The sequence below is a fragment of the Phaenicophaeus curvirostris genome, chromosome 8 (assembly GCF_032191515.1).
Source record: "Phaenicophaeus curvirostris isolate KB17595 chromosome 8, BPBGC_Pcur_1.0, whole genome shotgun sequence".
In the NCBI taxonomy this organism is placed as follows: domain Eukaryota; kingdom Metazoa; phylum Chordata; class Aves; order Cuculiformes; family Cuculidae; genus Phaenicophaeus; species Phaenicophaeus curvirostris.
Genome location: NC_091399.1, coordinates 7,706,549 through 7,726,346, shown reverse-complemented (window position 1 = coordinate 7,726,346; position 19,798 = coordinate 7,706,549). Strand labels below are relative to the sequence as shown.

General features: G+C 43.3%; 2 protein-coding genes across 6 annotated transcripts in view; one reads left to right on the top strand and one right to left on the bottom strand.

Moving 5' to 3' along the window:
- The window catches only part of TPR (translocated promoter region, nuclear basket protein), a 46,293-nt gene extending 45,524 nt beyond the window's left edge, over nucleotides 1–769 (top strand). For both annotated transcript variants that reach the window (XM_069862342.1, XM_069862341.1), the window contains exon 51: nucleotides 563–769. In XM_069862342.1, coding sequence (XP_069718443.1) covers nucleotides 563–618 — 56 coding nt within the window. In that variant the 3' untranslated portion in view covers nucleotides 619–769. The remainder of the gene's footprint in view (nucleotides 1–562) is intronic.
- On the bottom strand, nucleotides 717–19,092 carry PRG4 (proteoglycan 4). 4 transcript variants are annotated; one of them, XM_069862343.1, is made up of 12 exons: nucleotides 18,773–19,092; nucleotides 18,041–18,139; nucleotides 16,048–16,170; nucleotides 13,976–14,095; nucleotides 11,347–11,466; nucleotides 5,447–9,421; nucleotides 4,283–4,366; nucleotides 4,046–4,185; nucleotides 3,218–3,374; nucleotides 2,212–2,391; nucleotides 1,898–2,023; nucleotides 717–912 (listed from the first exon to the last, which is right to left on the bottom strand). In XM_069862343.1, the coding sequence occupies exons 1-12, from the start codon at nucleotides 18,960–18,962 to the stop codon at nucleotides 809–811; spliced, it is 5,418 nt and encodes a 1,805-aa protein (XP_069718444.1). In that variant the 5' UTR covers nucleotides 18,963–19,092; the 3' UTR covers nucleotides 717–808. The 4 variants fall into 4 exon arrangements, with proteins under 4 accessions (XP_069718444.1, XP_069718445.1, XP_069718446.1 ...); XM_069862344.1 differs by having other exon boundaries at nucleotides 13,976–14,092; XM_069862345.1 differs by lacking the exon at nucleotides 16,048–16,170 and having other exon boundaries at nucleotides 18,773–19,087.
- Between the last annotated feature and the right edge of the window lie 706 nt (nucleotides 19,093–19,798).

Here is a 19,798-nt window from a genome sequence, read left to right as displayed (position 1 = left end):
TAAATTTCCCATTGGGTATGTAGGGATTTCAGTTATTATCTCGCTATATCTGACAGAAGAAAAAGTTTATGGCAGTATCAGAGTTTTGTCATGCAGTTTAGACCTAAACCATGACAAGCTTCTGTATTAAGAAAAGTCCTTAGGTGAATTATATTTAGGTTGGCATTACGTTTACATTATAGACTTGATAGTAGCATTGAAATACAGGTATCTGATATTTTAAAGGGGGGAAAAAAGCATGAGGAGGTTGACCTGGCATAGATTTTCTTTCTAGTCTATCAGTAAAGAACAAAAGGGAGGGACTAACTGACTTCAATATGGGAAGAATGCAGTAGGTGTTCCTTCGGAGGCTCACAAGTCAACCTTTTAAATGACAGAGGTGTGATGTGTCCTGGTCCCTTGCCTCTAGGGGAGGGAGGGGGAGCTGGAATTTTATCAGGAAGGAAATGCTCCAGGGCAGTAGCAAATCCTTACAGAAGAGTGAAACACCCTTGCTACCAAAAGTCAGTGAAAAGGGTGAAAAGAATTTCTATTAACACATTTGTTTTTTCTTCCACTGCAGGTGTAACTCATGCAATGGGTGGCAGAGGAGGCCTGAACAGAGGCAACATTAGTTAAACCATCTGTAATTACAGCCGTGTATACAACGTGTCAGTTTGCCTGTGGTTGCTTTAGCGTAATGAAGCCAGAGCTTAAAGCAGCTTTTTATACTTAGATTTGTGTGCACACATTTCAATGTCTTTATTAATAAAATTAGAGAAAATGTCAACATTCAAACGGCATCTTCTTTTAAAATCCCTGCTGTGCATCACTTGCTAGGACAGTTGTACCAGTCCTTGGAGACAGTCTTCCCTGTGAGAGCGGTTACAGGTCTTGCAATTCTTTTGCCAATGTCCAGACTGTAGTACCGATCTGAAATGAAGATGTGTCAGAGTTAAATTCCAGAAACTTAGCACGTGGAAAGAATTGTGAAGTTCAAGCCTTCCTTTTAATTTCATTTAGGCACAAATAACACATTTTTCATTCCACATATGCATACATATGTGTATATGTGGAATTGGAAGGGCAGAACAATGAGTTTTTGTCCTCAACTTTATTTTTCACACGTCTTTGTTTTTAGCTAAGTTTTGCAGTACTGCTAGTAATTAAATCTATCCCAAGAACAGGAAGCAGGGAAGAATACTCTTACACTGCTGGAAAGAGAATTTGAAAAATGAGGAAGCTAGAAATAAACCAATCTTGCACTGACTACAGAAGTGGGAGCTCTGTGGTCCCCAGCATGAATTGGCCTGTCTTAAGGTTAGGAATTAGATCATTTTGACAGACTTATTTCAGTGTCCTGTGTTTGGATAGGGTTAGTTCTTAGGGCTGTCTGTTTCTGAATAATCCAGGTAATTCTGAGGAGTCCTTTTCTGTCATCCTGGTTGAAGGGAGAGGATCTGCCTTATCTAGAATTGTAATTTTTTTTTCCTGTGAAGCAAAAAAAAAAAGTTCTTCTGTCTCCCGTTTTTGTTGTATTTTGTCAGAATCATAGTAAAAGCCAGTGAAAAAACTATCAGTGTGTGATGGCCCAAGGATTTCACTCTGTCATTTATATAACAAATCTGGGCTCTGTCACTTTGAAAGCCTGAACCCTTATGCCCCTGCATTCCAGGTAGCTTGAATCGTACTTGTTGCTGCTAGTTGTCCTGTTAACTATTGACTGTTTAATAGAAGCATCTCTCAATTACAGGCAACATTTTAATTCTCAGGACTGTTCAGTAGTGCTTAAGTTTAGTCTTGCAGAATCACAAGCGGTAACCTCGCACTTTGGAAAGCTCAGAAAAACATGGGCTTCTTTCTTCCCCATCCCTCAGCCTTGTGAAACGTACAGTAACCTGCATTAGCTTTAACTTACTGTAAGAGAAGGCGTAGTAATCGTAGCCGTCTGGCTTATTGTGGTTGGGCAGGGATATCGTGGAATGAATTACTTTTGGGAGCCCTTTCCAGTAGGAATTCACTTTGACTTCCTTATGCAAAACTCCTGCAAGCAAAAGGGAACTTAAGTTTGGAGTTGTGGCAGCTATAAGCAATCATTTGCTTCTGTGATCTACAGCAAGCAGGACTGACTGGAGTAAAACATTTTAAAAAGAAGTGGAACAGAATATTGTGTTTCAGAAAGTAGTAAGGTGAAAACAGTTGTATAAAAGAAACTGAATAAATGTAAGTTACCAGATGGAATTGGGTTGATTCTGATGGTCTGAATAATGCTTGGCACTCTTACTGCACGCGGAAGGCGTCGTCTTATCACAAGCCATGGGACGTAAGCTGGATATCTTATGGTAACCTGGGTTCTCCGCTGGCACTTCTTGGCTGGGCCTTGTCTGTACACGTATTGTTGCATGTTGCCATCTAAAATTGGCATTTGTTTGGTTAAAACAAACAAGTTAAAAGCCCCATGAAACCATCATCTGGATCAGGTATGAAAGTGTTGGTGCCCATATTACATGCAGGAAATCAATAGTATCACATGAACACATCTACAGCTGTGGTGGCCTTCTGCTTTCTATATACTTTCCTCCATTTTAAGATAAAGCCTTGCTTTCTAAATCCAACATGTCTAGATCCATCTACAACTATTCCTACAGGGTTCCTCCTACAGGCTCATCACAGTGGTTGTAGTCATTACAGTTCCAGGGGGGCAGCTTCAGCTGCCGTCATCCCTGTGTGTGGGAGAGGGTGAAACTGTCATTTTAGGAGGGCTGGAGTCCAGAAAAGGGCTTCCATTTCATTAACTTCTGCTTTTTCTATTCAGATTACAATATGTTGGCGGTGTATCATTCGTATGAGATAAGGAAACCACAGTAATTTAAAGTATGGAATAAGGAATAGGAGAGGAGATTTGATGAACTGGTAAGATTAAAGCTTTCCCTTCTCTCATGAACTTGAGGCTATAATAGTTTTACAACCAGACAGAACTTATTTTGTTTGCCCACCACAGCAAAGTCTGTCCTTCACCGTCCTGTCTGTTTTAGAATGCGCTTACAGATCTGGAAGCACGCAGATGAATTTTTAGTGCTTTGGGCTATTTTTTGACCACCTAGCATACTCTGATGTCACATCCATTTCTGTTTTTGAAAGAAATATATCTTCCATTCAAGAGAAATGGCAGTTTCTTCCTGACTAAGGTAATTCCAAGTGCCTTTTCATGATCTGCAAAGTGAAATATGAGACATACCTTTTTTGATAAAGTAAACAGATTCCGGTCTGGTGTTGTATCTTGCCACAGGGAGGGTTGCTACTATTTTCCCACCAAGCCCTGCGAATCCATTGGCAAGAGGTTTGGGATAGCCTTTATCCATAACACCGTCGGTGAAACGCCAATACAGGGGACCCTGAGGGTTGAAGGAAAAAATGGGCTTCAGAGGAAATTAATCCTTGATAACTGAGCTTCACACAGACATGAACAATAACAAGAACAGTAGCGTTGTGATAACTGCAGTATAAAGCTGCCTGGAACTGCTCCACTGCTGTCTGTGGAAAATGGGATAGAAATCTTTACAACCTAAAATGCCTTCCACGGTGTTTGGTCTTAGAAACGAGTTGTTCAGAGTGGTTACTGAACAAAGCAGTTTGCTTTCCAAATCCTTATATATTCATGGGTAGAACAAGCTGCCTGGATTCCAGGACTGAATGATTAATTGGGATAGAACTGTGTAATGTCTTTAATGAAGTGTGTGCATTTCATTATCAGCTTCTTTTGGGAAGGGAACTATCTTAGGAACAAATTTAGGCCCTGTTTGAGCAAGGGGAAGATGATAAAATACCCATATTGTAAAGAGGGGATTTCTTGAGGAGCGGCTTGTGTAAGGACTAGTTGACTATCAGTTATTATGCCAATGCTTCATCTCCTAGTCAATTCCAGGGGGGAGAAAAACCACTACGAAGAGTTTTTTCCTGATAAATCCCATCTCAAGGAAGAAATGGGGGGCAGGGGAAGAGATACTGAACTTCACCCTCAGTTTCAAACCTGGCCACCCTCACTCACTGGAGGGAGGGCTCCCACCTTGATGAAGAAGATCTTCCCATCACAGTTGCACCTGGAGAAGACGGAGTTGATGGGGCCTGGGATGCCCCAGCCGTCCCGGATGAGGCGTGGGTTGGTTGTCGGTGGGCTCCTGCCATTCAGCAGCCAGTAGTACCGACCTGCACGGTGGGAGGAGATGTGGTGAAAGGCGTGTAGACCAACAGATGGATGCAGGGAGAAACACGTGGGAAACGAGGTTCCCCATCTCTGACCTACCTCGGAAGACAGACAGGGTGCCATTTGGCAGGGCCACCATGCCATCTGCTGGCTTCCCGTTGCACAGGTCCTTCTCATCCTTCACTGCAAAACAGAGTGGCTTGGGTTTGTTCAGCTTTTAACAGAACCCACGTTGCTTCCCCAACCCTCGCTGGGAAACACGAAGGTGGGTGTTGGGAGATGGCTGGGGTGCTCTCATTCAGGCCTTTGCCTGTCACGGGTCAAGCACAGGGTTTAATCTCATTTGAGATGCAGTATTGGAAAGATTGGCACTTGTGTTGTGGTCCCAGGAGCGCAAGACCAGACGTTTACCTGACTAGTATGGATATTTTTGCTTATTGCTTACCCAGGTTCCTGTAATTCATAAGACTACTTATAAATGCATTATATACTATGTCCCTCATTTAATTTCATGCTTCATGATGTTTCCTTAACGTTTCTTCAAGTTTTCCCCTTCATATTTCTTAAAAAATCATTTACATTTACTTTCGTTTAAATATAAAGGCAGGATGAATTTGTTTAGGACAATAATCTGATTATTTTCCATCTAAAAAACGTTTTTCCCTCAAAAATATCTGTCAATGTGTGGCTGAAAAAATTGCCCAAGAACCTGCTGGCTATTTCTGATTAAATAGTGAGGATATGAAAAACGGTGTGGCAAAACACACAGAGGAAAGAAAATACAAGGAGGAGATTTCTTATTTATCTTATGCAACCTTGTTTATATGTGCTTGCAAAATGCCAGGTTAGGTACCACGAGGAATGGTTGGATTTGAGGATCTTAAAGGTCTTTTCCAACCTAAACTATTCTGTGACATTCAGCCTGACTCCTTAGTGGTGTTCCCACACAACTTAGAAATTTATCTTCCTTGTCCTTTTTTTGTTTCTGTTTGCATCTTCCACAGCACTTAAGCGAGTGTTTTTCAGCAGGACCAGTTACTGGAACCTGTTGGTGAAACCAGATCACGCTCCAAACTACGTGGAGAATTTCCATAACAACCCAATAGAAAGCTGAGGTCCCAGCACTCAGGGTGGTTATGACTGGCCACCAGGACAAGAGCCCTGTGCTTGCGGCACAAGGTCTTGAATGTCCATTACTCAAGTGTTTTGTTGTGCTCGCTAGTGGAGCTGCTGGTGCATTGGTACCTACTGGAATGCAATTACCTTGTGTTTCTCCAGTCAGAGTGGGCAAGTCCGCAGTTTCTAGTAAAGGCTTGTTGTTTAACTCTGGGTCCTTTTCTACTGGCAGAGTTTCAGGGTCGGCTGGATGAGGGTCATCTCTCGTGTCAGTAATCTCCTGGAAATGTATAGTTGGCTTGGATGTCCCCTTAGAAACAATAAACATTTCTTCTATCGTGTCTTTTTTATCTCTGGTAGTGGTCTCTCTGGTGACTGTCATTTCCTCTCTGGTGTCAGCTCCAGGGGCCTTTTCAGGGGCATCTTCCATTTCTTTCTCAGAGGTGACACTGGTGTCCTTGGTGGTTGTTAACTCTTTGTTCCCAGCTGTGGTTGGCTCTACAACAACACAAGTAGTGCTTATGCTCTCCTTAGTTGTTACTGTCTCCTTCATTCCCGTAGCTGCGTTCCTTTTAGTCGTTGTTACAACCACCGTGGGTTTAGGAGTTGACACTGTTTTGGCGGTTGTTGTTGACACAGTGGGCTTGGGCATAGGAGTTGTAGCTGCTGCTGTTGTTGTTCCAGACACCGTTGTTGCAGGGCTTTCTTCTTTTTCAGCAGTTACAGGCTCTTTTGGTGTGGGAGCCTTGTCTTGAGTAGCTGGGGTTGGTGCCCTTTCTGCAACCGTTGTTGTGGTCTTTTCGTCCACAGTGGTTGCTTCGAGTTCAGCCGCCGCTGTGACAGCTTGCTTGGCTGGAGGAGTTGTGTTTGGAACATCGTCCTCACCCTTAGGAGAGTCATCTGGTTTAGCTGTTGTCCCTGTAGTTGCAGTAGCTGTGTCTCTCCTGCTCGCTGTCATTAAAATATTTTTAAGCACAGTAGTTTTGTCACTTTTGGGTGTTGTTGCCACTTTGTTCACCGTTGTTGTTTCAATTTTAGTTGTCAGCTCCTGGGTTATAGGAGTAGTAACAGGGTTAGCTGTTGTTTTGTCTCTTTTGGTCGTTGGTGCCTCTGTGGCTACAGGGGTTGTCTCCTCAGGTTTTGGGGTTTTTGGTGCTTTGGAAGTTGTCTCTTCGAGTTTGGGGGTGGTGGGAGAGTCTGCCTTGGTAGTTGGTGCCTCCGGGGTTGTGTCTTCATGTTTGGGAGAGGTGGGAGACTCTGCTTTGGTAGTTGGTGCCTCTGTGGTTGTGTCTTCAGGTTTGGGAGTGGTGGGAGGCTCTGCCTTGGTTGTTGGTGCCTCTGTGGTTGTGTCTTCAGGTTTGGGAGTGGTGGGAGACCCTGCTTTGGTAGTTGGTGCGTCTGTGGCTCTGTCTTCAGGTTTGGGAGTGGTGGCAGAGTCTGCCTTTGTCGTTGGTGCCTCAGTTGTATCTTCAGGTTTGGGAGTGGTTGGGGGCTCTTCCTTGTTTGTTGGTGCCTCTGCTGGTTCAGGGGTTGTGTCTTCAGGCTTGGGGGTGGTTGGAGGCTCATCCTTGGTTGTTGGTGCCTCTGTTGGTTCAGGGGTTGTTTCTTCAGGTTTGGGGGTTGTGGGAGACTCTGCCTCGGTTGTTGGTGCCACTGTTGGTTCTGCCTCAGTTCTTGGTGCCTCTGTTGGTTCTGCCTCGGTTGTTGGTGCCTCTGTTGCTTCAGAAGTTGTGTCTTCAGGTTTGGCGGTGGTTGGAGGCTCATCCTTGGTTGTTGGTCCCTCTGTTGCTTCAGGGGTTGTCTCATCAGGCTTGGCTGTGGTGGTAGGCTCTGCCTCAGTTCTTGGTGCCTCTGTTGGTTCAGGAGTTGTGTCTTCAGGTTTCAGGGTGGTGGGAGACTCTGTCTCCGTTGTTGGTGCCTGTGTTGGTTGTACCTTGGTTGTTGGTGCCTCTGTTGATTCTGCCTCGGTTTTTGGTGCCTCTGTTGGTTCAGGGGTTGTATCTTCAAGTTTCAGGGTGGTGGGAGACTCTGCCTTGGTTGTTGGTGCCTCTGTTGGTTCTGCCTCAGTTGTCACTGCCTCTGTTGGTTCAGGAGTTGTGTCTTCACGTTTTGGGGTGGTGGGAGGCTCTGCTTCAGTCGCTGGTGCCTCTGTTGGTTCAGGAGTTGTGTCTTCAGGCTTGGGGGTGGTAGTAGGCTCTGCCTCAGTTGTTGGTGCCTCTGTTGGTTCTGCCTCGGTTGTTGGTGCCTCTGTTGGTTCTGCCTCGGCTGTTGGTGCCTCTGTTGGTTCAGGGGTTGTGTCTTCAGGCTTGGGGGTGGTGGGAGGCTCTGCCTCGGTTGTTGGTGCCTCTGTTGGTTCTGCCTCAGTTGTTGGTGCCTCTGTTGGTTCAGGAGTTGTGTCTTCAGCCTTGGGGGTGGTGGTAGGCTCTGCCTCCGCTGTTGGTGCCTCTGTTGGTTCTGCCTCAGTTGTCGCTGCCTCTGTTGGTTCTGCCTCGGTTGTTGGTGCTTCTGTTGGTTCAGGAGTTGTGTCTTCAGGTTTCGGGGTGGTAGGAGGCTCTGCCTCCGTTGTTGGTGCCTCTGTTGGTTCTGCCTCAGTTGTCGCTGCCTCTGTTAGTTCTGCCTCGGTTGTTGGTGCTTCTGTTGGTTCAGGAGTTGTGTCTTCAGGTTTCGGGGTGGTAGGAGGCTCTGCCTCCGTTGTTGGTGCCTCTGTTGGTTCAGGAGTTGTGTCTTCAGGCTTGGGGGTGGTGGTAGGCTCTGCCTCCGTTGTTGGTGCCTCTGTTGGTTCTGCCTCAGTTGTCGCTGCCTCTGTTGGTTCTGCCTCGGTTGTTGGTGCTTCTGTTGGTTCAGGAGTTGTGTCTTCAGGTTTCAGGGTGGTGGTAGGCTCTGTCTCAGTTGTTGGTGCCTCTGTTGGTTCAGGAGTTGTGTCTTCAGGCTTGGGGGTGGTGGGAGGCTCTGCCTCGGTTGTTGGTGCCTCTGTTGGTTCTGCCTCAGTTGTTGGTGCCTCTGTTGGTTCAGGAGTTGTGTCTTCACGTTTTGGGGTGGTGGTAGGCTCTGCCTCCGTTGTTGGTGCCTCTGTTTGTTCAGGAGTTGTGTCTTCAGGCTTGGGGGTGGTGGTAGGCTCTGCCTCCGTTGTTGGTGCCTCTGTTGGTTCTGCCTCAGTTGTCACTGCCTCTGTTGGTTCCACCTCGGTTGTTGCTGCCTCTGTTGGTTCTGCCTCGGTTGTTGGTGCCTCTGTTGGTTCAGGAGTTGGGTCTTCAGGTTTCAGGGTGGTGGTAGGCTCTACCTCAGTTGTTGGTGCCTCTGTTGGTTCAGGAGTTGTGTCTTCAGGCTTGGGGGTGGTGGTAGGCTCTGCCTCCGTTGTTGGTGCCTCTGTTGGTTCTGCCTCAGTTGTCGCTGCCTCTGTTGGTTCCACCTCGGTTGTTGCTGCCTCTGTTGGTTCTGCCTCGGTTGTTGGTGCCTCTGTTGGTTCAGGAGTTGGGTCTTCAGGTTTCAGGGTGGTGGTAGGCTCTACCTCAGTTGTTGGTGCCTCTGTTGGTTCAGGAGTTGTGTCTTCAGGCTTGGGGGTGGTGGGAGGCTCTGCCTCGGTTGTCGCTGCCTCTGTTGGTTCTGCCTCGGTTGTTGGTGCCTCTGTTGGTTCAGGGGTTGTCTCTTCAGGTTTCAGGGTGGTGGGAGGCTCTGCCTCGGTTGTTGGTGCCTCTGTTGGTTCAGGAGTTGTGTCTTCACGTTTTGGGGTGGTGGGAGGCTCTGCCTCAGTTGTTGGTGCCTCTGTTGGTTCAGGAGTTGTGTCTTCAGGCTTGGGGGTGGTGGGAGGCTCTGCCTCGGTTGTCGCTGCCTCTGTTGGTTCTGCCTGGGTTGTTGGTGCCTCTGTTGGTTCAGGAGTTGTGTCTTCATGTTTTGGTGTGGTGGGAGGCTCTGCCTCAGTTGTTGGTGCCTCTGTTGGGTCAGGAGTTGTTTCTTCAGGTTTGGACGTGGTGGGAGGCTCTGCCTCGGTTGTTGGTGCCTCTGTTGGTTCAGGAGTTTTTTCTTCAGGTTTGGAGGTGGTGGGAGGTTCTGCCTTGGTTGTTGGTGCCTCTGTTGTAGGTGGAGTGGGACTGGTCACTTTGTTTTCCACTGTAGCTCCACTATCTATGAGAAGAAACATGAAGTTGATAAGTTGGAATTGTGGTGCAGACACACGTTTCATATTAATTTTTTTTTCCCGTTAGAAAGTTTTAATCTTTCAAATAGTTATAGTTGGGTTTATGGCATTTGCTATAAGAGCTTTCAGTCTAAAATCACACTTAATTGGCTTCCGAGTGGTTGACACATGTACCTTATCTGGCAAAGGCAATGTGGAAACCTCATTTATATCCGTAAGTGCCAGCTTATGGACCCAGATGATTACCTTAATAAGTAGCTTAGAAAAGCCAAACTAAGCTGGACTTGGATAAACATGAGTTCTGTTTGCCTGTGTTGGACTGCGCAGCCACTTAGCTAAGTTGTAACTAGTAGTTTGGACTTAGCTGTCTCAGCTCTGAGTGCAGGACGGCAGATCTTGGTGTTAGCAAGTGAGGCCAACTGATATTCCCATCCTTTTTCATGGGGGGAACCATACTATAAAATACAGTCCTTGTAACAGGCCACTTCCCTTCAGTCCGGTCTTTTATCTGTTCCTCTGGCTTTGGTTGTAGCCTGGTCTGCACCTGCCACCTGCACTTGGAGGAGAGAACTGGGGAACAGGAGGAAAACAAACTTCGGGAGTACAGACACCCAATTGCACCTTACACCGTACCTTTACATCCTGGGGGTTTTCCCCTTTGGGATATAGAGCTGTTGGACTCTTTTTACTTGTGTATGTAGTTACACTGAATTACTATAGTTGTATTCATTAAAAACTAGCAGTAAATGCTCCTGCATTTTAATCCATCGCAAAGTTTTATCTCTGTGATGTTCTGTGGTTTAGTTCAGTGTTCACACTGGATTTGTTCTGATGATTCCTGCTGTTTTGCTCTCCACCATTACAACTAGATTGGCTTTTGTTTCCTGCTAGCCTGAAAAAAAACAAGCATAGCATAGAATCATAGAATCATTTGCATTGGAAGGGACCTTAAAGATCATCCAGATCCAACCCCCTGCCATGGGCAGGGAACAACTCTAAAGACCTAAAAAGATCTGAGCTGTTGCTGATGGTCACAGCCTGATGACTGCTGGCAGCTCTTCCAGCAGACTGGGAGAACTTATAATGCTGCAGTGTGAGCAGTGATCCCTGTGCAAACGTGTTGTAGAGAGAGTGTAGTATGAGCAGACTGTTACAGAACAGGCTTTCCTCTCACCCAGGGTGCCTGAAATACAATAAGCCAAGTGGGATCCTGTTAATGGTTATTTGAATTTCCCTAATTCTGTTTCATTTGACCTGCTGTATTGATTTTTGTCGTAGTAAAATGCCACCACAAAAAAGGTAATTACACCAAATTTAAAATAAAAATCAAAAAACATTTAAAATATCATCCAAAATTGACTTCTACTCTCATTTCACGTTTGTTACTTCAGGTTTCTTGTTCAAACAGGTCTCCCAAGTTACCATCTAAAATGCTAGAATGGAATATCAAAGAACACAAAGAACAACATATTTTGCATTCAGAAAAAACAAAATTGTGTTTTCTGAAGCTGTGTGAGGCTTGGCTTGATTAAAGCTGGAGAATCCAGCTAGGAGATTTTCCTGTCCTGGTCCTGCCAATTCATCACTGTCCCAAAATGCAACACCCTTCCTGTTCCAGCCATGGACCTGGTCCAAACCTGACAACGATGTCTAGCATATTTTTGGAAGATGTGTGTGAAAATCCAATGAAGACGCGGGAGACATCACCACACTCCAGCATCTGTGTGGAACGATCTCTACAAAGTCGGTATCCTGAGCTCTAGGTGAGGTAATTAGTTTATAACCAAGTGGTTCCAAGCTTGGTAACTGTCTGGTAATGTCTCGCATCAGCTTGTTATTTCCAAATGAGGAAAATGGCCTTTCATGTTCTTTCAGGTAACACCCATCCTGTTTCGTTCATAAGCCTGCCTACCTTCCATAACTTCATGAGGCTGCGTTACTTCCTCCGGCTGCTTTTCCTCATCTGGGGATGAAGTTTTAGGTGTTGGTTTGTTTGGTGGAGGAGTCTCAGGTGATGGCTTTTCTGTGTGTACTGAAAGAAAGAAAATAATCTGTTAATAGGAGTGTTCTTCTTTAGAGGTGCTCGCTGTCAACTGTATGAGAAGAAACTGATTACAAAATATCAGTGACTATATTCCATATAAATTTGAGTTTCTTTCTATCTGTTGGATTCTTTAAATATTTTGCGGGGGAAAAAGGAGAAATACCTTTTGGACCCCTAGGTCTTTCAGCACAGGTGGGAGAAATGTTTCTCCTGGAAGTCTGAGGTGAGACATTCTTTGCTAATATGAATTTTGAGGTGGGAAAAAGATGAATTCTAAATGTGGAAAATTTGTCTAGGAGTTTTTGTCAGCTTATTGTTTTGACCAGAGGTGTCTTGAGGTATCTGACTGTTGTCACCTCTGAGAGCTACCACGTTAGCCAAGCGTTTACTTTGATAATCCCACAAAAATTTATATTGTAGTTCATCAGATTTCAGCCCATAAGCAATCATTTCTGAGAGGCATCTAAAAAGCAATTGTGTCATTGAAAAAGATGGGAGCTACAAAGTAGGAATGGACCAAAGAATTAATGCAAAATCTAAGCATTTTAATAGGTTGCATTTTAGGAGAAACTGGAGGTTTGTGTTCAGATTTTCCAGCTTAGCAGACCTGATCCAGTGGGAGGTGTCCCTGCCCATGGCAGGGGGGTCAGAATTGGATGAGCTTTAAGGTCCCGTCCAAGCCCAACCATTCCATGATTTTGGGGCCAAACTGTACAACTGCAAGTGAGACCCTCTCTTTCCACTAATGTAGCCATGTGAAAGGATATTGTTAGTTGTCAAAAAGCTGTGATGGAGTTCAGGGTACCTGTAGGATGTCTTTAATCCAGCTAAAGGAGCTGGTAACTGCCATAGGTATGTGTAATCAGTTTTTTACCCAAGACGTTATACTTTTGTCTCATGAGGTGATGACCATGCTCTCAACGGAGTTACTTTCATAGCAAGGTAGTACTCAAAGTAAGTAAGGTTGGGTGCTGGACTATATCCTGAAGCTTTACTGGTAAAGAGAATGAAATGGAATAAAATCACTTTGGGAGCTGAATCAGCCTTCGGGGAGTCAGGGAGTGTACTGATGTTTGGTCCTTAACTGCATGTATAATGAGAGGATTGTGATATTGAGAGGATAGGGGGCTTCTGGAGGGTGGGAAAGATACACAGAGTAAACTCAGCTCCACTGTACAGAAACTAGTTATGAAACTAGATTATGAGCAGTTGATTTTTGTTCTATTTGAACTGAAGAGCAAGTGAAACAGTTAACTGTCTTTTGTGAGCATTCATGCAGGTTAAATTCAGCATAAAGTGGCCCGTGTTAAGCAACCTCAAAGGCAGCAAATTCACATGAAGACACTTTCAAGGCATTTATTTTCTTCTAGACATCTAGTTCAAAAATGCTCAATACGAGTCTACTTCAGAATAAATTGTTATGAGACCAAGTAGCAAAGCCAAGACTCTATATGAGCCCTTGGGGATTGGGAGTGGTTGGGAAAGTAAACCAAATGGTAATCCGTAAGGCTCATCTTGTTTGCTCAACTGCATGCTTTGAAAAGTAGCTGCCTTGGAGGTTGTCTGGTCTGTGAAGACAGCAGTCTGGTGCCAAGCCATGTCTGCCAAGTGTGCTCACAGAACCGAGGTTCATAAGTAGCAGGAGGATTAAAGACATGATGAAATGAAACCTGTTCTAGTGGTGTTTTCTAGACCGGAATTTATTTGCTGGTGTCACTAAAGCTATTTGAAGGTGAAACTGCTCCTCTAGATCTGTACCATACTGCTCAACTAGCTAAAACCCATCAGGTTCTGCAGGGAAGGACGGAATAATCAAAAGTTACTGTGGGGCTGAGTAATCCTTCTCTGAGCTGAATTTGCAGCCCAGAGGTTAAATGCTCATTTTTCTGTAAATTCCTCTTGCTGCAGGGTGATTGGGTACCTGCTTCTAACCAGGCAGGTCCTACAGTTCCTCCTTTTCCCATTTTGGATTTGGGGTGAGGAGCATCTAGTAGATCCCTAAGTTAGAGCATGGCTAATGCCGAAGTAGGCTAACACAAAATAAACCTTTCCTCTTACAATTCTTGGTAATGGCTTCCAGTATATCTACCCATATGTACCTGTAAAGTGTTCGTGCTTGAGAAAATGGCCAGTTTAATTTTTCAGTTAGGGTTTTTTTACGTTTGGCAGCTAATTCTTGTGTCCTCAGACTCCTGGAAGCAGTGAGGTTGACTGCCGGGGACATTAGAGAAGAACAGTAAGTGGTGCAGAATATCTGTGGAATTGAAACATTCACAAACGTTCCCTGCCTCTCCATTCCTGCGTATTGGGTTGTCACGCTGTGGATGTTATAGCAAACAAATGAGATTGGCTGGCTGAATTTCGTGGGAAGATTCATTTCAGAACTCATGTGAGTAGTGACAACAAAGCCTGCACAGTTAATGTTTTACGATAGCACGAAGTATCTATATTTACCTTATTAAGTCTAGGAAAATACAGTGATAAAGAAATTTCTTACCCTCTTTACATTCTTTTTCATAGTCTGGGCAACATTTTCCATATCTTTCACAGTCTTTGTCGCAGTCGCACTCTCTTCCTCTTTCAAAGGCTTCAAAGCAACGTCCTCTGCAGGATGCTGCTGCGTAAGGCAGAACGAGAGAGTTAGGATTTCTGGCTAGCTCACGCTTAACACTGGGACCTGTCTACAGTGAAGTCATTTGCTTAAGCTGAAGTAAAGGACAGCTTCATAAAATCAGGTGGTTACTATGCTCTGATCCAGAACTTGTTTGTGTAATTGTGGGCTTTGGATCAGGCCATACAACCAGAACTGCATTTTGCTATTGCAGTATATGGAGATGGTGTAGAATTTATAGTAGAATAAACTCAAGAGTTCACTTTACCTAGGTCCCATCACAGAAGGCTTCCATTTCCCTGGGCAAATAGCCGTTACCTCGAGTAGTGTTTAAATTATGGGTTGGGTTTTCAGAAAGGTGTTCATCAGGGTACTGCTTTGCATCAAGAGCGATGTGTCTACCGAAGCGTTTCTGAGCAAAGAATTTGCCTAAACAGGTCATGACTTAGTGGACCTGGTGTCTGTGGGCAAATACTGCGGCTTAATTGTGTCAGTGAGTTACTGGAGTTGCACAAAGTGACTATGTTTGAAGTGTTATCCCAGTCTTGTTAACACAGCTCTTAAATTATGAGCAGTAGAGGAGTATCTAGCATGTTTGGATGTGATTAATAACCACAGGCTTTTAACAATTCATTATTGGTTAACTTCTGATAACGTCAGTCACCGAAGAACTTCTGTTTAGTATCAAATAATGACCAAAATTGTTTGGAAAGTGCGTGCACAGCTCTTAGAGTTCAGCAAACCACATGTGCTGTATTTTTCAAGGACAAAATTTGGCATTATGTTCATTACAATCTCATATTTATTAACATTCAGTAGTGCCTGTAACGGATACTTAGTTACCTGTTAAATTGAAGTGATTATGTTAGACCTTCAGTGGACACTTTTTGAGGATACTTGGCATCTCACAGACTTGAACCAACAATTAACTATCGCTTTGCATTTCCAGATTAGTCTGGAAATCCTTGTCCTGTATCTTTTCCATACATAAGTCTCTATGGAAGTCATTGTCTTTGAGGTATGCAGGGCACAAAAGATTATTTTAAAATTAAATAATAATCTAAAAATTAGGATTACTGTATGGGCAGGTTCTGAACACCTTTTGTCCACTGTAGATTATGAGTGGGTTGGTTGATGCCACTGGACTCATCCCACATGAATAGGTGAGAATAGTTTTTATTTTAGAATATTAATAAACAATGTCTCGCACTTCTCTAATTTAGTAAGCATCAGCCCCACATTGACCGAGTTCTTAGTCAGACTGTGCTCGCCTGAATTCAGTGATTTAGGGTAGAACAGAAAACTTCCTCTAGTCTTGACCTTTCTCATCATTACATAGACGCAGCCTGGGTTGCTGGAACTAAGAAGTCTTATCTCACACCCATAAGTTTGCTAGAAAAAACGTGTTGTGTAACAAACAGCAGTCATCAAAATCACTGATATTTTTGATATTGTTGATTAATATGAAAATATTTTGAAGTCTTTGATAAAACAGTTTGAAATCCCTTTATTTACACTATAGGATTCTGCATATAAAGGATATAAAATAACACTCATTCAACCTTTTTTCCATCAAACTCTGGATGTTACTCTGATCCAGAGTCCATTTCTACCCATGGAAGGATTCCCTCTGTCTTTGGATTAAACCCTACAACCCCCCCATCTCTTCAGTTTGAGTAGGAATGCCCCAGAATTTCTGCCTGGAAAACCTTGTGTTTGCTTTTACTGAATTTTTGTATACGAGACAAACAAATGCACTAAGGAGAAAACAAGCAGTAGTAAACCATTTACCCCTCTTTGGAAGGGGGAACAATACATGTACAAGAGGAGAACACGGATGCAGGGAATGGAGAGAGACATTTAAGCGTTGTGAGGAGAGACACCAGCGTGGCAGGGATTTGGAGCAAACAGGACGAGGGGGTCTTGCCAATAGGAACTGGCTGTGTTTGGGAACTTACCCACTGTGCAGACTTTCCTGAAGTCAGGGCAGCACTCCTTGTAGAGTAGACAGCTAAAATCACAGTGGCAGACATGCTCTCTAGAATACCCTTCCCCACATCTCCCTGTACAGCTCGGTACATCTAAAATCACACAACACTGCTGTAAACGTTGCCAAACCAAAGTGGTGTATCATGAAAGTCACGATGGCAAAGTAGAATCATGGAATGGTTTGGGTTGGAAGGGACCTTAAAGCTCATCTAGTTCCAAGGCAGTAAGATTTATCTCTTTTTCTACCAAATGGCATTTCTTTTCAGGCTATTAGAGAAGCCGTGGGCCCGCTGTGACCCTTCCTGAAGGCAGAGTCAGAGCCTCTCCCCTAGCCAGCCCGAGGACCGGCAGCAGTGTGGTTAGAGGCTAACTTCTCCTCTTCCTCCTGAAGATTAGTGAGTCCCTGAGGACTGGTTCAGTGACGTGGCCACCCCAGTGCGGGCATCCAAACTAGCCCGTGCAGGTTTAGCTTAAGCAGTACATCGGCCAGGCACTGTATTGTGCTGCAGACTTATTCTCCATCTTATTTCACCCCACGTATGGCTAAAGGTGCCATGCCTGACAGACCCATTCTCATTTCTCTACTGTTCTATGTAATAATCAAATAAAACCAGTTTAGCCTGCAAACTGGTGAGATCTGTCATAATACATGCAGGTCCCCAGAGCCGTTTTTATGGACGGTTTTCAAACTCTGCCTGCCCTCCACATTATTTTTTTTTCCCCTGAGGTGAGAGAGGAATTTGGTATCCACTCAGGTTAGGAACAGTCAGGATCTAATCCTGCGATCTTCTATAAAGTACTTTCTGTTTGTTAATTAGGAGATGACTAACTAACAGAATAGCATAAAAGCTCACCCCACAATGGTTTTACTGCTAGGCTGCTGCTAGCTGGAAAATGCTGGGTAACAGTCAATGGTGGAGGTTAACCACAGTAAGCAAGATGTTGGGAGGTCTCCTTTCACACTCCGCACAATCAAGCTCAGCAGTGGTTTGCTACCTTCTACTGCCAGCACAGATATCCACCCTGGGACAACTCCCCTCCCTATGGGAAATCTTGACTAACATAACATGCTAACAGCTTCTTCTGGAAACGAAACATGCAGAACCACAAGTGAAGCACCCCTAAATACAAACAAAGAAGCTGAACAACCAGCAAACTCAAATGAAGTTAAGATAATCAGCTGAAACATTGAGGAACAACAAGAAAATAACAAGAAACAACATATAAGCAACACAACACCAAAGACGATTTCTAACAGGACACAGTCCACTTGTGTGTGTATGAAGGAAGACCAAGGGATAACAATAATTCAATATATATTGATTTTCAGCAGGTAGGTATGAAGTTCATTACCACTTATCTACAAATAATGAAACAAGTCTAGGGAATATATGGAGAAGCTCATGGACTTGAGTTAATGGGCCTTTAAGAAGGGAGCTGAGTAGAGAAGCTAGGAATCTTCCTTCATGGATATGTGCCCATCACATCGCACCTTCTTCCCTTATGGGAAGAAAACATAAGTCCAAAAAGTAATACCTTTTCATTCACTTATTTGTTTTATGTTCTTGACTTGTAAGTTATGAAGTTACTCCTAAGAAAAATGCCTAAATGGTTCTAGTTGCTCTGGGATATTATAACTTTTGATTCTTCCTTGAATCACCTAGGCTAAATACATTAGTCTGAGGGCAACAGGGTCTGTAGAACATCTACAGAAAACTAAGTAGGTTCATACACATTTTACATGATACTCACATCAGAATGCTGTTCCTCAAATAAAGGAACATACTGTATCAAAATATATTAATGAAAATGTTCAGTGATGATAAAACTGAATCATAATGCCTGTCTGAATAAATACAAAGCTCTAGAACTTAGGTTCTTTTATGAAGATGCATTTGAAGCATCTCTGGTACCTGTTCAACATGTTAGACAGCCTCCCTTCAACTCTGTAAATTACAGTACCTTGAGAAGACACTTCTTGAATCAAGGACAGTGAAAGGATCACCAGGGATATGCAAAGTAGGTTCCATATGATCTTTACTTTCAGGTACGACATCATTCCTGAAAAGAAATAATCTCATATCACTTCATGAAATGCAAATAATCAGTTCATAATTTAAGAAGAAAACCCAAACTGTAGTGGATATCTTCGTACATAGTACTGGTTTAATAACAAGAAAAAAAAAAAGCTAGAGTTATTCAAGGATGAATTGCTAATTTAAAACTATTCTGTACATTCTCTGTTGGTTATGGGTTGATTAACCATTGCATTTTGTTAAATTTGAATTTTTTTGTGGTAGTACTACTTAAATTTTTCAGTAAGACTAGGAAAATTCATTTTTTGCAAATAATAGGGTTTTATTGCAGAATTCTATTGCATAAAAGCTACTATCACAGTCCTTTTAGCATGGATGCACTTCAATACAAGACCTTCCAAGCTTATAATGCTGATTATATAGATGTAAAGTAAAAACATAGGCTGTCAAAACATTAGTTATTAAGCAACATACTTGTATTGACTGTAATCTATCACTGAAATACTAGTATTATATGTCAAATGGAAATGGAGGGTAAAGATAAATCTTCTTTCAACAGGAAAACTTGTCTGTTTTTTCTATCCCAGTTCACCGTTTTCCTTTTGAAGAAGAGCACTTTGATCGAAACACTCAGAGGAGAGGTCAGTATTACACTTACCTACCAAAGAATATATCTGCTCTCGTTGATGTTTCAGAAGCCTTATATATTGCTTAGTAACTCTGCAGGGGTAACTAATCAGCTTGTTCACCACCACCGCCAGGGACAGCCTATGACAACAGACTTTCCACACAAGCTGGACGAGGTCCCAGATGACTAGACTGACACCACATCTGGAAAATGTTCCCATTAAGAAAAATGATTACAGAAAAAACTAAATAGGGGACTTAGCAGTCAAAACACATTTTGATTACTGTGTGAAATGAACAAACTGTCCTGAATGCATCTGGAAGATGTTAGATATTATTGCACAGCAATAAAAAAAAATCATTACAGGCGAATGCTAAGTAAATTTTCTTTACTGTCAAATGCAGCTTAGGTGACAGAAGCCTAAAATTATGCAGCATTATCTGCTACTGAGGGTGTATCTTCTCCAAAGTCTTGAGATCTAGCTCATACAGTTGTAAATAACTTGCCAGTTCTGCACTGAATACACAGTGCTTTTCCCTGAACTGAAGGGAAGCGTTGCCAAGGTATTGGCTAGAAATCAAAGAACTGAGTCTCATCTCAAATTTATTAAATATTTTGTATGTAAAGCATCAAAAAATGAATGAAAGAGACTTAAATTGTCTCAGCACTCATTGTCTTTCTTGGTTCCAGATTCAGGGTGCTGGAAATGGTTATTTGCAACTCTCTTTCAGAGACAGAGGAGGTTTCCACTGAAACTTCTAGTGAACCTAACTTTCCAAGTCTGAGGGAGACTTTTTTATTCAGAAACTATCTTAGAGGCCAGGGAACTTTGACATAAGGTCTTATGATATTATTTGAATCCTACCTAGGCTAATTCTGTTACCCAATGGAATAAATACACTATAATATGTATCGATCCCATTTGAGGAAAGCACTTATGTGGGTGCTTTGAGCGTCTTGAGGAAAATAATGTAGACACTTCTGAAGAGGAGTGGGTTGAGACTGGTGCTTGAATGTTTTTCTCACTTGGTCCAATGATTGTGCAGCTTTAATAAT